General features: G+C 38.0%; 2 protein-coding genes across 7 annotated transcripts in view; one reads left to right on the top strand and one right to left on the bottom strand.

Annotated features, from left to right (window-relative positions):
- LOC114242736 (xibalbin-1) overlaps nt 1–16,131 on the top strand; it is a 481,172-nt gene that overhangs the window by 57,127 nt on the left and 407,914 nt on the right. The window lies entirely within an intron of this gene.
- Nucleotides 1–16,131, bottom strand: part of lilli (AF4/FMR2 family member lilliputian) — a 313,418-nt gene that overhangs the window by 160,782 nt on the left and 136,505 nt on the right. Inside the window, exons 1-2 of one of the 6 annotated variants that reach the window (XM_089740008.1) lie at nt 9,585–11,071; nt 2,660–2,916 (exon numbers count right to left, since the gene is read on the bottom strand). The exons of the other annotated variants lie outside the window; for them this stretch is intronic. Coding sequence (XP_089596134.1) covers nt 2,660–2,718 — 59 coding nt within the window. The 5' untranslated portion in view covers nt 2,719–2,916; nt 9,585–11,071. Of the gene's footprint in view, nt 1–2,659; nt 2,917–9,584; nt 11,072–16,131 lie in introns of those variants that run through there. 6 annotated transcript variants of the gene reach the window in all.

Here is a 16,131-nt window from a genome sequence, read left to right as displayed (position 1 = left end):
ACCCACCTTGAGATATAACTTCTAAGGTCTCAAGTATAGTTACAACAGCTGCCCTACCCTTCAAACCGAAACGCATTACTGCTTCACGGCAGAAACAGGCAGGGTGGTGGTACCTACCCGCGCGGACTCACAAGAGGTGTAACCACCAGTAAATATTATTAATCATTAAAATGTAAATGCAACGTTATTTTTTAATGATTCCGTCCACGTTCATAATATAATCTTACTTGGATAAGCCGCACGAAATATTACGAGCATTATAAGTTAATTATCCGTGAAACGTACTGAAATCCGAAAACTTTTATACGCCGAGCACGCCGATGAATGGCCAATTAAAAAAGCCCGAACTCGATTCCGACGACGTTTAAATACAAAATTTCCCTTTAAATCATTATATTTCACTATTAGGATGTGTAATTTGAAACACAATAAGACATAAATTAAGTCTTAAGATTAGTTCGTCTGATCTATTCATTCAAATCTGTAATATCCGTTTTAAATATTGATGGTCTCTTTGGGGGCTTTTTAATTTTTTATTTATTTATTAGATTGGTGGACGAGCTCACAGCCCACCTGGTCTTAAGTGGTTACCGGAGCCCATGAACATCTACATGCCCCGCCCACATTGAGATATAAGTTCTAAGGTCTTAGTATAGTTACAACGGCTGGCCCACCCTTCAAACCGAAACGCATTACTGCTTCACGCCAGAAATAGGCAGGGTGGTGGTACCTACCCGCGCGGACTCACAAGAGGTCCTACCACCAATAGAAGACCAGGTTTTGGGAACCTTATCGAAGCTGAAATGTGTAAAGTATTCATTTTTAATTGTTTCACTTTTGCCAGAGTAATCGTGATACGATGCCACGCCATCTCTAAAATCTGCTCTAGGCTATTCTGCTGCACTCATTCCAAGTCTAGGCGTGTTCTTTACTCGTATATTGACTGTTATTTATTTGCAACACTCATGGCATAGAAATACCAATCGGTTCAGGTTCATTGAGTGTGCAACATTTCGATCTCAATTTGAACATTTCATTAAAATAAGGATATGGAGAGGCTTTTTGGTGAGCCAAATATTCTGAGGGAGATGAAGGCACGGAGGCTCGGATGGCTCGGACATGTAATACGTATGGAGCAGGATCGGGCTGTGAAACGGGTGTACGCGGGTGTACCGGAGGGACGCCGCCCCGTAGGGAGGCCCAAGTACCGCTGGTCTGACGCTGTGGAAGTAAATTTACGGGAGCTCCAAGTGTCGGACTGGCAAGGTGTTACGCAGCGCCGGGATGAATGGCAAAGTTTATTGTCGGAGGCCAAGACCCACTTCGGGGTCATAGCGCCAGCTCAGTAGTAGTAGTAGTAGTAGTAGTAGTAGTATTAAAATCCTTTATTTGGCGATCACATATTGAGAAGGTAACAAAGGCCGGTTTAGTTTTAAGGATTCGTCTGCGCCATGATGCAATTGATAAGGTATCTTTTAGTTTGTTCTTAATGGATCTTTCAAATCACATAGTCGTTGGCTAATACATGTGTATTATTGGAAAGCAGCCAATGGCTGTACCCGGGCATCGTGGATCCTCATGATTGAGTATAACCACATACGATCTGGTAAGCCGCAAGTTCGTCTGGCCTTGACAAGAAAACACACACACTAGGTTATTTTAATGTGAATTTATTACGAACGACTACCTTGTTTTCATACTAAATCTATTCAGGTATTCGCATTCAAATAATAAACAAGCTATTGTTATTCCGCACATTGTTGCACACTAATTTCTACAATGGCTGAAGCGGTTTAGCTGTTTATTTTACGTTTAATCCTACTTAGAAATGTTAATGTTATAATTACTAGACTGCGTAGGTGAGACTTTCTTGTTCATTAGGCTCGGGCCGATTTTAATGTCATCGTGTCGTGACACGCTCGTAGGAAATATTTTTGTTTTATTTTATTGGTTTAGTTGATTTGCAAGTAATATATTCAAAAGACAAACATTATTGGAGCGAAAAGGCAACCTTGTAGAGAGTCACGTCAATTGAAACCTTTTTGCTAACTTCAATCATTTAATACCACAAAAACAATTACAGCAACTTATTGTTCGGGGTTTTTTTTGTGAATTACAGTATTGTATTATTATATCAAAACCAATTTTTATGGATATTTCTTTTCTTTAATAAAAAATATATATCTTTTATAGCAATAAAGTTAAATCAAAAGTTATTTGAAATTAAATTACATATACGTCCGATCTAAGACTCAAAAGAACCCAATCAAGTCGTTATTTATCGTTATCATGTGGTCATCATACTTCGTGTTACCAGTGCAAGAAAATAAATTCGCCTAAAAATGAACATTACCATCGCGAGTGTTGCCAGCAAAAGGACTTTACTGTTAATATAGCCTTACAACATAGGAGATGTATGGAAATGGTAGTGCAAGGTACAGCGGGACAAGAGGTCGACCGAAGAAGACGTGGATGGAGTGTATGAATGACGATATGAGAGAGAGAGAGAGGAGTGAGTATTAAGATGACGGGCGATAAAAGAGAATGGAAGAGAAAAATTAGCTGTGTCGACCCCACCTAGTGGGATAAGGTGGAGAAAAAGAAGATAGCTTTACAACATTAATTAATGGTATATGTATTAAAAAAAACAGTATCTTACCCAACAGATCCGTTCAGGGCGGTAACAACACCAGGCCTTTCATAACACAACATATGCATACCACTGGTATCTTGTTTAATACTTATTATTCTAAATATTTCACGTTTTGCATACACACACTTTTGAAGTATTTACACACTATACATACACAACACAATGACGTTTCTTAAGTACATACAATTAAAAATTCGCTGTTAATCAACGCCGCGTACGAACATTTTAGTGTTTTTTTTTTCAAATATTCAACGAGCGTTACACTGTAAAAAAAAACAAAATTTACTCTAATATCAAATAAGCAGTAACGTGCAATTGATTGCTGTAACTACAGACGATTTTCGACCTCAAATATACGTTACATTAAATTCAAATTTCAAACGTTAAACACGACGGCGCCGAAATCGTTAATCCCAAACGTGAGTGATACGAATTAAACTTCACACTGAACGAATTATTAATATTAATTTTGAAGTCACTCAAGGAAAAACGCTGTTTACCATACAAGCGGGAAATACGTAATACGCATTTTATTATTGACACAACTTCATCGAAGGGTTATCGTCATATTGTTGCGTGATTTTTTTTAGGTCATGTACACATTGTACACTAGTTCTTTATTTGTCTCATATTACATATTAAAAAGCTAATGTATTTGCTACAGAGTGTAATTACTTTTATTATTATTTTTGTTAACCTCAATTAAAACATTGTAATACTCATGATCGGTGGTAACTTAGCCCGTGGACATACCAACGTAAATCTAATACAGTGGAAGCCTCAATCGTATGTAATATTATTCTAACCTTGATACCATGTGCACGATTGCTTCGCGGCATAATAAAGGTAGAGGATGAAGCCTAATCGTGCGGGCCCCTAACACCGGTAAAAAAGGAAATATTGCTCTTACAATATACACTGACCGAAATCAAAACACGTCGTTACAAAAATGACATCCTTAACCGCTATGCATCATGCAAAACGCATAGGTAATTTACAAAAAATAAACAGAAAACCACAATGCATAAGTGAATATCGTTTCGCAGCGACATCAATGGGAGCACGATGAATAAGACCTGACCTTCGTAAGATTTTTTCCGGTTGATTGACACGGACGACGAGTTACCGGTACACCTGGCGTTAGGCTGTAAGCGAAGCCCGATACAACATGAACACCGCCACCCACGACCAACGTTTTTGAAGTATCGAATGTACATTGTTTTGCGGTTGAAAAATGTAGGGCAAACCCAAATTCCTGAGACACATGAGATCAAAATCTCATTTGATTGGTATGACGACTGTCCCAACCTTCAAATAGGGACGCATGTCTGTTTCGGCGTAGACATAGACATTGGCTTCTACCTAAGCTGGTTACTCAATCAACAGAAAATAGCGATAACACGTCATTACGAATCCTCCCGATCCACTAACGGTGCTTTTAGGTACCTCAAGCACCGGTCATCGTTGTCGTCGAACCAGTCGCGTGCGAGGAAGGGCTCGACGAGTAAATTAACCCACAGACAAAGCCCACTGAGTTTCTCGCCGGATCTTCTCAGTGGGTCGCGTTACCGATCCGGTGGTAGATTCTGCGAAGCACGACTCTTGCTAGGGTTCGTGTTAGCAACGTCGTCAGGTTTGAGCCCCGTGAGCTCACCTACTAGTTAAGGTTACGCTGAAACAACCTCTCAAGGCTCTCAGCTTAGGTAGGAAAAAACAAAAAAGGTGGGCGATCGCAGTACGCTGGTATAATACTTGAAGAACGCAAAACGCCTTTGCACTTAGAATACCGTACCGTTCTTAAGAAACAATTGAAACGCAGAAGGAACACAATATTGATCAAAAGCCAAGCAAAATTATTTATCGTCGTAGTAGGTCAACAACCTCTGTGGCCGCTGCACCCGCGAAACCCGACGCGTCAGCTCATTTCAAATTACATTGCGTGCAAAAAATAATTCGTAAATTATACTAACTTTTCATTCCTATCGACTTTGGGAACGATACCTTTTTTCTGTTCTAATTTCTATGCGCATTGTCAAATTGCAACAGGATGCCGACTAAAAAGTATGTAAAAATATTTTCACGAAATCAATCTCCGCATTATTCTGGAAGAAAACATGATGATATCACATTGAGTCTTCCAGAAAAAACAATATGGAGTGCACAGCTACCGATGACCTGTTAGATCTAGAAGAACGCAAATCAAGTTCTCAGTCTGAACCATTAGATTATAGAAACAGTGATTACGTGCGAATAATCTCATCTCTCTAAATCCCAAAATCAGTGGTGCTGCTGACCGACCTTATATGTATACACTTTTTGCTTTTATTAAACAAGGGTTTTTATTACACGGACCTATTACACGGATGTTTCCTTAGCTTATCTGATGTACGCAATACGAATACGTAACAAAACTATAATCTGATATTTATTTATGGTAGAATAAAACAAATAATCGCATGGAAGAGTAAATAGTCTACTATCCTTCGAAACGCGTGAGTATCTCGTCAACGTATCTTTTAATATTTTCGATGGGAGGACTGCGTTACTAAGCCCGTGCGGGCTCACTACATTCCCTGCTGCCAATAAATACTTCAAGAGGTACTAGATGACGATGCCCAAATAGTAGCAAATTTGTTTACGGGATCGCATACCAAATGTTAATAGCATGTAACGTTACGGAGCTTATCTACTTATAAAAAGATATGTTATTGTTTTAAACAATTTTGTTTTACATTACCGTCTAATCAAAATTCATTAAAGGTTTAGAAACATAAAGTGAATCTCAACTTACAATCAGTCAGAGAACAATACGAAACGCGAGGAACGGATTGTATTGTGATACCCTACCTACCGGTCTTAAAAAATGTGAGAAAATCAAAATCAAACGAACCCAAACCGCTGGGGTGTTTGAAATACACGGCCCTTACTCACAATTATTGTTATTATTTTAGCAACTGCTAACTTCATTAATACGATATACAGTGAAATGTTGATTCAATGATTTGACAAATTTCGGCCCTATTTTTATGGGCTAAATTGGGCAGATTGTCAATTTTCGGCCCTATTTTTACGAGGTAAGTTGGGCCAATTAACAATATTCCGCCCTATTTTTATGAGCTGTGTTTGGCAGACGAGATCTCGGCTAACATGATGTTAAGAGATTCACCAAAACGCGAATATTAATTTTAAGACACAAGGCAGAGAGATCTTAGTTAATTTGGTACGAACAACGGGTCGCCTGTCCTATAAGCCGAAGTCAATATTGTTTCGCGGCACAACTAGACATGATAACCTTACTTAAAATATAAACTAGTTCCAGTTAGGTTCACTTTGACCTAATTGTCGACATTAGATAAATACTGCATAACCAGAGCTGTAGTCTAAAAAGTCGGTTCAAGTCACCATTGTGTAATAACACCTCAAAGAACCCTTCTTTAAATTGAAACGAATGACTAAAGGCAACGGCTCGCCTGTCCTATAAGCCGAAGCCCATATTGTTTCGCGGCACAACTAGACAGGATAGCCGTACTTAAGATATAAACTAGTTCCAGTTTATTATCACTAAGATTCACTCTGACCTAATTGTCGCCATTAGACAAATACCGCATAACCTGAGCTGTAGTCTAAATCTCCAAGTCTCCATTGTAGAATATTACCCCAAAGAACCCTTCGTTAAAATGGAATTACTAAAGACAGAAATTTATATTGTTTTAATAATACACGCCTGATATGACATGAGCTCTATATAATTTCGTATGCCTTCAAGATATAGTAATTATACCATCGGTTACACAATTAAACGTATAAATTGAATATCAGTCAAGGTTGCAGCTCCGAAAACCTTCAACGACAAAAACGAGTTAATTTTCTATTCGAGCCAAATACTGATGTCCTACATCTCGGAAACATTAACCCAGTTTAAATTCGAGGTCACAACGACGTATGACGTAGGGATTCTCACTAAAAAAAAACTATTAAAAAAAGAAACGATGTCTAAGGTACGTTTGATGCTATCCCTAATTACAAAAACACACTTACTGGTGGTAGGACCTCTTGTGAGTCCGCGCGGGTAGGTACCTATTTCTGCCGTAAAGCAGTAATGCGTTTCGGTTTGAAGGGTAGGCCAGCCGTTGTAACTATACTTGAGGCCTTAGAACTTATATCTCAAAGTGGGTGGCGAATTTACGTCGTAGTACGTACGTATACTGTGTACGGGCTCCAGTAACCATTTAACACCAGGCCACCCATCTAAGCAATAAAAAAAAACACAAATAAGAAAAAGAAAATTCAAGAAAGATCACGATTTCACCATTCATATTATCGTCGCAATCTAGTAATGCTAGTAATGAGGGTTTTTTTTTTTTTTTTTTTATTGCTTAGATGGGTGGACGAGCTCACAGCCCACCTGATGTTAAGTGGTTACTGGAGCCCATAGACATCCACAACGTAAATGCGCCACCCACCTTGAGATACAAGCGGACTCACAAGAGGTCCTACCACCAGTAAAAAATAAAAAGGTATATTTAAAACATATTTTTAGTTATGTGTATTGGAAATTCGATGATTATTATCCATCTAATGTTTTACTGGTAAGACCTTACATCTCTTAGTGACCATATTGTTCGCATCATTTCACTGTACAACTGCTAATTAATTAACTACGATTTGAAGTCAATAAAACGACTGCAGTCCACGTTCCATTAACGTGGGGACAAAACGAATAGTAAATATTCTGTTAAGACTATTAGATTTTGTTACTTTATTTCATCCTTTATAATGGCGTTTAAGATAACCTTTGAGATGTACAGACCGACCGTTACCCGTGGGAAGAACTAGCAGCGAAATCCGAAAAACGGTACTAGGTGTCTACGGCGGCGCTGCGTCCCTTTCGCTCGTATCGCAAAAGAACAATACGAGAGCAAGACAAAAATCTAAACACCGACTTGGGTAGTTATAATGCAAAGTTCCACTGAATATAATGTCTTCTCGACTGACCGCCGCGATCGGGTAGGATTAAAACGCATTAATATTCCGAGCTCGTCTCTAAGTAATGATACTTTGAATTTGATTAAAGAATTAATGAGAGAAAAGTGCGCGTTCAGGGAAGATCGGTCGAGACGTTGATTCATGAGCTTTTACGTTCAATTTATGAACTCAAGATAATTTGACATTCTAAAAATTAAACCACGAAGGTCTAATATGCAAAAGTATATAGAATATTTTTAGACATATTTTTATAACTTGCAAAATTGCTTAGATGTGTGGACGAGCTCACAGCTCACCTGATGTTAAGTGGTTACTGGAGCCCATGGACATCTACAACGTAAATGCGCCACCCACCATTATTTTAACTTTATATGATGTCGCAAAAGATTCATGCGTTCCTATTACGACAAGAGAGCAGTTACCGAGAAATTGAAGCTTTGCCCTCACAACGGCGCGGCGGCGGTGCACTACACGCGTGATGTCCAAGGTCTTCATTCAATGGCACCGGTTTAAGCTTGATTCATATTAAGTAGCCTAATTTATAAAAGTTACGTTAATATTGTATTGTATTTTGGAATACCAACCATATTGAAATAAAGCTTTTTTTATAAACGTCAATAGATTTCAAACGGTCACATCCTTACGATTATAAATCTAATCTCGAGCTTCCAAGCACAGTTATCCATGTTGAAACGTAAAAACTTATGGAATGCTTCATTCTCATTCAATAGTCATTCGAAACGCTACAGTTTTATATTTATTAGTAATTTGGTATGAGTGGCGCCATGTTGAGGAACGTCATGCAACCAGATCTATTATTATATAATTGGGACACCATAGTCAAAACCATAACGCCATAGCCTAACATCGTGTTACGAGTGCCGATAAAATATATATACGAAACAACCATACAATATACGTACTCGCAAACCTCTAATACCCATCAAATATAAGTTCGACTGGGAATCTAATTGAGATAGCATAGTACAGCATTGAGGTACACTTCTGGTAGGCAGCGGCTTGGCTCTGCTCCTGGCATTACTGAAGTCCATGGGCGACGGTAACCACTCACCATCAGGTGGGCCGTATGCTCGTCTGCACAGAAGGGCAATAAAAAAAACCATTAGGACAATGAGGCAAACGAATCAATATCAGGGTATCGTCATGCAAAACGTTTCATACCAGCGAAATAAGACAAAAAAAAACATTTGAATCTCGTCATTGCTTTTATTGAAATATCTCCAATACGCTAATTACCTATTCTATCACCTTTCTTCGTCTTACTCCTATACCGCTAGGTTTAAAGAGGTGTATGGACAATCAAAAACATGAACACATTTTATAATTTAATGTGAAACAGCTTTTACGACCGGTCGCTTCATTGAATTTGAAGCAAGGAATAGGAATATAACTAATGAAGTATTTACATTTAAAAAAAATGAGCACTACTACCAACCAACAAGGTTAGAAAATGGGGAAATGGCAATGGTTCGAGGCCAAGGTCGCATACCCGCATTTTGATTAATAGCCGGATAAATTATCACTTAGGATCCTATCTCATAGAACCGATTGTTTTATCAATGTTTACGACAAACACATTAACAGTAACACGCGCGAATGAAGATTGCCAAGTGACCGTTCCGTTTTGAAATCGTTATCTATTCGCAAAAGGCTTCGAGCGATTGCATTAGAGGCGGCAAACGCGACCTTGTTTTTGACTACAACGTCAATTATAAATACTGTTCCGCGCCCGCTCGTAAACATAACACACACCGCGAAACCAAATCATAGCTTTTGGCTATTATAAAAATATTCATCTAATTCCGTAATTGTTTTTAGTTCGAAAAGAGGCCACAAATCATGAGCTCCCAGTTCCAGCAATCAAGTGCGTCATGCATGAGTCAACGTAATGGACAAAACATCCGACCGAGCGATAATTTCTTACGAAAAAATTTATTTAAATCGTAGAGTAGGCCGCCTCCGTTTATATCCTAAGATCCAACACTGCAATCCAAGTGATCACTGACAGTCCTCGCCGCGGATTTCACTGTGACGCGCAAACACATACAATAGGCAGCACGCACACATTCCGTGTCCGATCTTAAAGCGCATCACATTCGCCGCTCACGTCCGTGCGAAAACCCGCCAAAAGCGAGTTCTCCAAGTGTACCCTTGTAGGCAGATGGAGTGAAGGCATGCGCAGCGCACTGAGCACACGACCACACGGCAGACGAGGACGCGCGCGACTGCCGCTGGCTCGAGGCGGGGCGGGAGCGACCAACACACCGCTAGCAGGTTATCGTCACTCGACTACACAGATAATGATGTCAAAAGTGGATCGGACTAATGCTCTCTATTATGTTGTAAACGTTCCCAATAACCACTTCGATACCCGATGTTGCACCGTCACTAGATTTACTCGTCTGGACCCTGATTCAGTATTAAGAGTATCAACAAATTCTGTTGACTGTGATGACGCGACGTAGACGTCATGTCCATTAAATTCCCTTGTATTGCGGAAGCTGGAAGCTTCAACCTTCTAATTGTGAAGCAGTGATTAGATGATTTTGGAGGTTTCCTTTCTAATTTAATTTATTTCACAATGTTTTATTATGATTTGTTACATAAAAATAACACAAACTGCCACGCCTTTAAGAATTTTACCAACAAAGAAAATATATTAGCGGAGAATATCAGTCATCGAAGAGAGCGCGCGCTCGGCGCAAAACACCGGTCGTAATTTTTATTGTCCCACGCTCTTCCGTGCTGCAGGCCAATGTCGTTCTTGGTTCAAAACGTCAAGACGAAAAATTGCTAAACTCGATCGCGTGGCCCGCAAAGACTTAGTCAAGTCGAATAATGTTGATATTTTGACGACCTTCCGAATCTGCACCGTAATGTGATTGTATTGGGGTTGTTAACGCGTTGGTTTCTTTAATGTGGATGACACATTTCGTATTACCGGATTTTATCGGTTCAAAGTAGACTTGTAAAAGCGCTCCTATTAAGTGGAACCTTAAGGTCGGATTCGTTCGGTTCGGTGACAGACTGAGAATTTCCATTTAGCAGAACGTCGGGCTCCTCTATATTCCGGTCGTATTAAGATCAAACCCGGTTTGATGGATGTTTTAGTCGAGGTTTTTGCGGCAAATTTCATGAAAGAACCATAACAGGCGAGCGAGAAACCGTGTTCTTTCTGTTCATTGAGCTTTGAGACTGGCGCTATCTCCGCTATACACAAAGAGTATTTTATACTCATTCGTGGCACGTAATCAAAAAACATAGCAACTAGAGCGAAGTAACCAATATTGTGGTTTTAATCAACATCAAAGTATGTAATTAGCACGATGTTCTCTACGTAACGTTTATTATATAGTGTGCGAAAATAAACGCTGACATCAATTAGCACATGTTCTACTGCTGTCTTCAGCTGAAATTATTCCACTGAGATCGCTTCGTTTATGGCAAAAAAAGGTATTAAGCGATGATGATCTTGCTTCGGCGAACACATGTATTGTTTTAATGTTGAATAAATTAAACAAAGATAAATGATTCATAGTGACCCAAATTTGGCATGACAAGTGGAGCGCTTGATTGGCGAGCAGAGTTAGCGCGGAAATAGGCGAATGATCCCGGGGGAGTGGAGGGGAAAACTTTAGGGCCGCAAGGGGAACGTACCTTACATATCGGATCGCACTTTCTACGGAGCCTGGCTCGCGTGACTTGCCTGCACTTGCTCATAACGAGCCTTGGTACCATTAAAAATTCCAAGGATTCTGATTTGCCAGCATTTGAATTCTAATATTCTTAAAATTTCAGGGTTCAAAAACTTACGTTTTTGGCAACGAAAAATATCGTAACATATAGACGAACTTGTCCTATCTACATAATACATTTTAATATATATGAAGAATAGGTTATTAATATTATTATTAATTACACTGTTCCAAAATCTTCTGTTATAATAATAATTAAAGTTTAATTAACACTTTTATTGCGCCTTGCTAATTTTTTAACCGTCTTCGCCATCTTCCTTTTCTCTGTCATTCTGTCTGTCATTCTCTTCTCCCTTTCTTCCGTTTTCTCTCACTCACACCTTAACGCTTCGTTCCACACTCTTTTCATACGTTCCGGTTCTTACCAATCCTACATATAGATAGGTCAAGTTCGTATTTATATAGATGAAAACGAATGACTCCATCACGAATGCAGAAGAAACAATTGATGATGTCAACATTTAACGCAAACAAATAACACGACCGGCAACATCCGATCAGACATTTCGCAGCTACATAGGATTTCAGGAGGATCCTTATTAAACATGCAAACTTAACGGCAACCGGTGGAGAGGCGAAACAAGGTTTCTACGTAGTCCACGAGACACAGTTGAACCTTAATGTAATTACATCGGTTGTATATATACATATATACAAGTAGATGCGATGTTTGTCCGAGTCTGGGCAACTCACTTCGATCCGCATTCACACAGATCACAAGGAATCAACATTGTTTATTTTTTTATTGCTTAGATGGGTGGATGAACTCACAGCTTACCTGGTGTTAAGTGGTTACTGGAGCCCATAGACATCTACAACGTAAACGCGCCACCCACCTTGAGATATAAGTTTTAAAATCTCAAGTATAGTTACAACGGCTGCCCCGCCCTTCAAATCGAAACGCATTAGTGCTTCACGGCAGAAATCGACAGGGTGGTGGTACCTACTCGCGCGAACTCACAAGAAGTCCTACCACCAGTGTATTGAATATACAAAGATCATTTGTGGTAACAATGTATGATACCGAAAAAAAAAAGCTTTTCAAATACAAATTGATTCATGTTTTTGATTGTAGTAAATGTTTTTATTTTTGCAAGCGTTGCCTAAATAAAATAAAAAATGTTTTGATTTCTTATAAATTACACCCCGTCATAAATAAACGTTGACAATACGCGAACACAATGAGAGCAAATCAACGTTAATATAAATGAGCGAGATGTTAAATTCTATGTCATTAGCGGAGTCGATGAGTTCAAAACATTCGTCGCTGTCCTGTCCCTGTCCTTATCTGCGGCTCGTTATCGCCGGCGACGAGGTTTCAAATGAGACCGGTACAGGGACGTACTTTAACAATGAACTAAGGGTGCAGCAGGGCTATTCATGTTGTTCATACTTTACGACAGTTTTTTTTTTTCATTGGACAAAAAAGTGTCAGATTGCCTCTTGAATGTCGTTTTTTTTTTGCTGTTAAATCTTACTGCGATTTATCAGTGTGAAAATTATTCTCGTGATCCTGAATGTCTTCTGTTTAATGTATATAGAAAAGAATAAAAATATTTTATAGTCTACTAAGACAAGAATAATTTTCAAAAATTGTATACAATTTATAAAAGAAATTAACTTAAAATGTTGAATATCTGATTACAAATGCGATAAACATTTACAATAGAAGATAGAAGAATTTTTTTTCCGTTTTATTAACAAGAAGACGTCCCGAATCGAAACAGAAATACCAAGTTTTTATCTAATGTAATGAACATAAAAATCGTTGGAGAAGTAATTTTTATTTCAATTGATTGCCGCCGACACTCAATTGTAACTAACATTAAAACGATGGAAGAAAATAATTTATTTATTTACACTACCTAGAAATTATCGACCTTAATATGTTACGTTAGCATAAGTTATGAAAAAAATACACATTTGTTTGGTTTATATATTTTGATTAAATAATCTAGCTCGAACCAAATTCATAATTGGCGTATATTGTGTAAATATGAACAAAAAAACCTCGTTTAGGAAACGGCGCAATTTATTATTAAGAGTCAAAGAAAATACAGCAACCCCACATTCGGTCACACGGAAAAGCACTATGGCGACCGATTGTTTCCCCGTGTCGTGAACGCGAAATACAAAGTATGAAATAATTATGGATACTAGTGGTCGCCCGGTGGTCGAAATTCGACTATAATTATTATTAATTTAAATTATATGTTTGAACATTATTATGGTTCTATTGTCATAGACTACTTTCTATAATCACAGATTTTGCTATATAGACAAATAATATTAAAGAAATCAATATCAATCTAGTCTCAACTCGACCACAGACTTTAACAATAAACAAAATAGTATGCGTGTGTGTGTGTGTGTTAAATACATGTTAGTTGTGTAATGTTTTCTTTATTGGTTTAATGTATTTTTTTTATGCATTCTTTAAAAAAAATATTAGCATTGTGCACTCCTTCTCTATATTCTCTATAAGTGTCGGAAATTTCATACTCCTCCGTCCGCGCAATTTTCGTAAAAAGGGGTACAAAGTTTTGCTTCACGTATTAATATACACTGATAGTACGAGCGCGAGACGCGTCACCCCCGCGCATCTTCCCCCTAAGCCACCCGAACGTATACACCCCGCCTCCCCCTCCCCCAACTAGGACGTAGCAAAACGTCGCCACAAATGTGACATAAAGGACTTGTTGCTTTATAACTGTCATGTTTGTACGTTGAAATGTGCAAATAGATCTGCAATTTTAATTCATACTCTTAGTTTCTTCACAGTTCTGATTGCGCTAAACTAACAATGAATATAATATATATATCTGCTAATTCGATGATGAGAGTTCATTTTACATTAGCTTCAATACCAATTTTAAGTCCAATCAGACTTTTAAATATGAGATATTTCACGAAAATCGGCCATGTAAGTGCTAGTACACTATATTACCGTAATTTGTAAATTATATTATTACATAGCATGATTGTATCTATTTAGTAATACACGCTTTTACGTTTCTTTATAAGAATCTGCAATCTATACAAACATATTTATTAAAATAGATAAGATAGATTCAACATTTATTTCACATTTACTTATCTCAAAACTTTAAAAGTCATTATAAAACTATGATTATATTCCACCAAATTGGAATTATATCAAACAAATCAATACAAAATATAAAACAAAGTCGCTTTCTCTGTCCCTATATCTGTGTCTAAGCATGCTTAAATCTTTAAAACTACGCAACGGATTTTGATGCGGTTTTTTTAATAGATAGAGTAATTGACGAGGAAGGTTTATATGTATAATAACATCCATTAAATAGTGGAGAAATCAATTACAGTTTCCGAACCGAAGCGAGGGCGGGTCGCTAGTTAATCTATAATTAGCATTAACGTTTTACGGAAAAACATTTCAAACTTTGCAAAATAAAAAAGAATATATTTATCTAATTACGTTTCACAGTTAAATTTATAATCTTTAAACTCTCAATAAGAAGAATACAAAGCATTCATCCGAAATGAATAAAGCAAAGCAACGAGAGACACAAAAGTTATTTTGATTGAACATCTCACAAACGCGAGATTACGCGAAGGAGGAGGATCTATTCGGAACGAGGAATGTCTGGGAATCGATTCCACGAGCAACTATGAAAGCGGACGAGCAGGGAACGGCAGAACCACGGATAATTGAAATACCTGTAGCCCGGAGGCAGGATTGGGTGATCTACCAGCAGGCATTCAACGTAAGCATTTCGATCTAATGTCCAAACGGCTTCGGGAATCCTTTTAACGTTTTATTTTTATATTGCATTCGAAAACGATTAAGAGATCGTTATGGTTATTAAATGTTCCGATGAGACTATATTTTGTGTATTTGTATACTTTTATATATTTACTAGCTGTACCTGTCCGCTTTGCTGGGAATTTAAAATTAACATTATTACTTCTCAAGTAAAGATTCTCATCATTAACGCTCCCGCAACTGGTGTAGGGAGTCCAACACTCATATAAATATTAGCCTATTCATTAAGTACATGTATTTTCTACATGGATACCAAGTTTCAAGTCAATCGGATGTATGGTTCAGTAGTTATAACAGAACATCCGCAAAAATCACTATAGATTTATATATTAGTATAGATTATTTATGTTGTAATTTGGTTAATAATACAAACGATTAAGATCTAACTCGAGAACATTCTAAAATCGTTTTAAACGCAATTTACGTATCATTCAATATTCTTGTTCGGCATACTACTTTATTCCTTCGAGAACCTGACAAAGTATCTCGGTAAGTTCATAAGAAGCTAAGTTTTATTACAAAATGTGCATTTTCCGATACAAAATCCTTTTAAAGTGAGTAGTTTCACTGTAAAAGAGCTCGTGGAAGGCAGCGATTGCGGCAAATAAGTTGGAATACGGCTGAGCTACGTCGCGACGACCGACGTCGAGACGCGGCTAAGCAAAAAAAAGAAATATCCCCACGACGCCAGCGAGCGAACACTCCAATACATTTCAGTACGAAGGAATACTGTGATACTGAATAAACATGTATAGATATATACCTAAAGCACCGTTTAATTCTGACACAGTGCTAATAATGAGCGTAGATACAACTAAAACCACTTAAACGATTTAATCTTGGACGAGACCACGAAAACTGTAAAGTATTCGCAGTCGTCGGAAATAGTATAACGACGGAAAAAAACTCGA

Source organism: Bombyx mandarina, chromosome A1, assembly GCF_030267445.1.
Source record: "Bombyx mandarina strain Sakado chromosome A1, ASM3026744v2".
In the NCBI taxonomy this organism is placed as follows: domain Eukaryota; kingdom Metazoa; phylum Arthropoda; class Insecta; order Lepidoptera; family Bombycidae; genus Bombyx; species Bombyx mandarina.
Note: the sequence above shows the minus strand (reverse complement) of the source record. Positions and strands in the feature narration are given on the sequence as shown.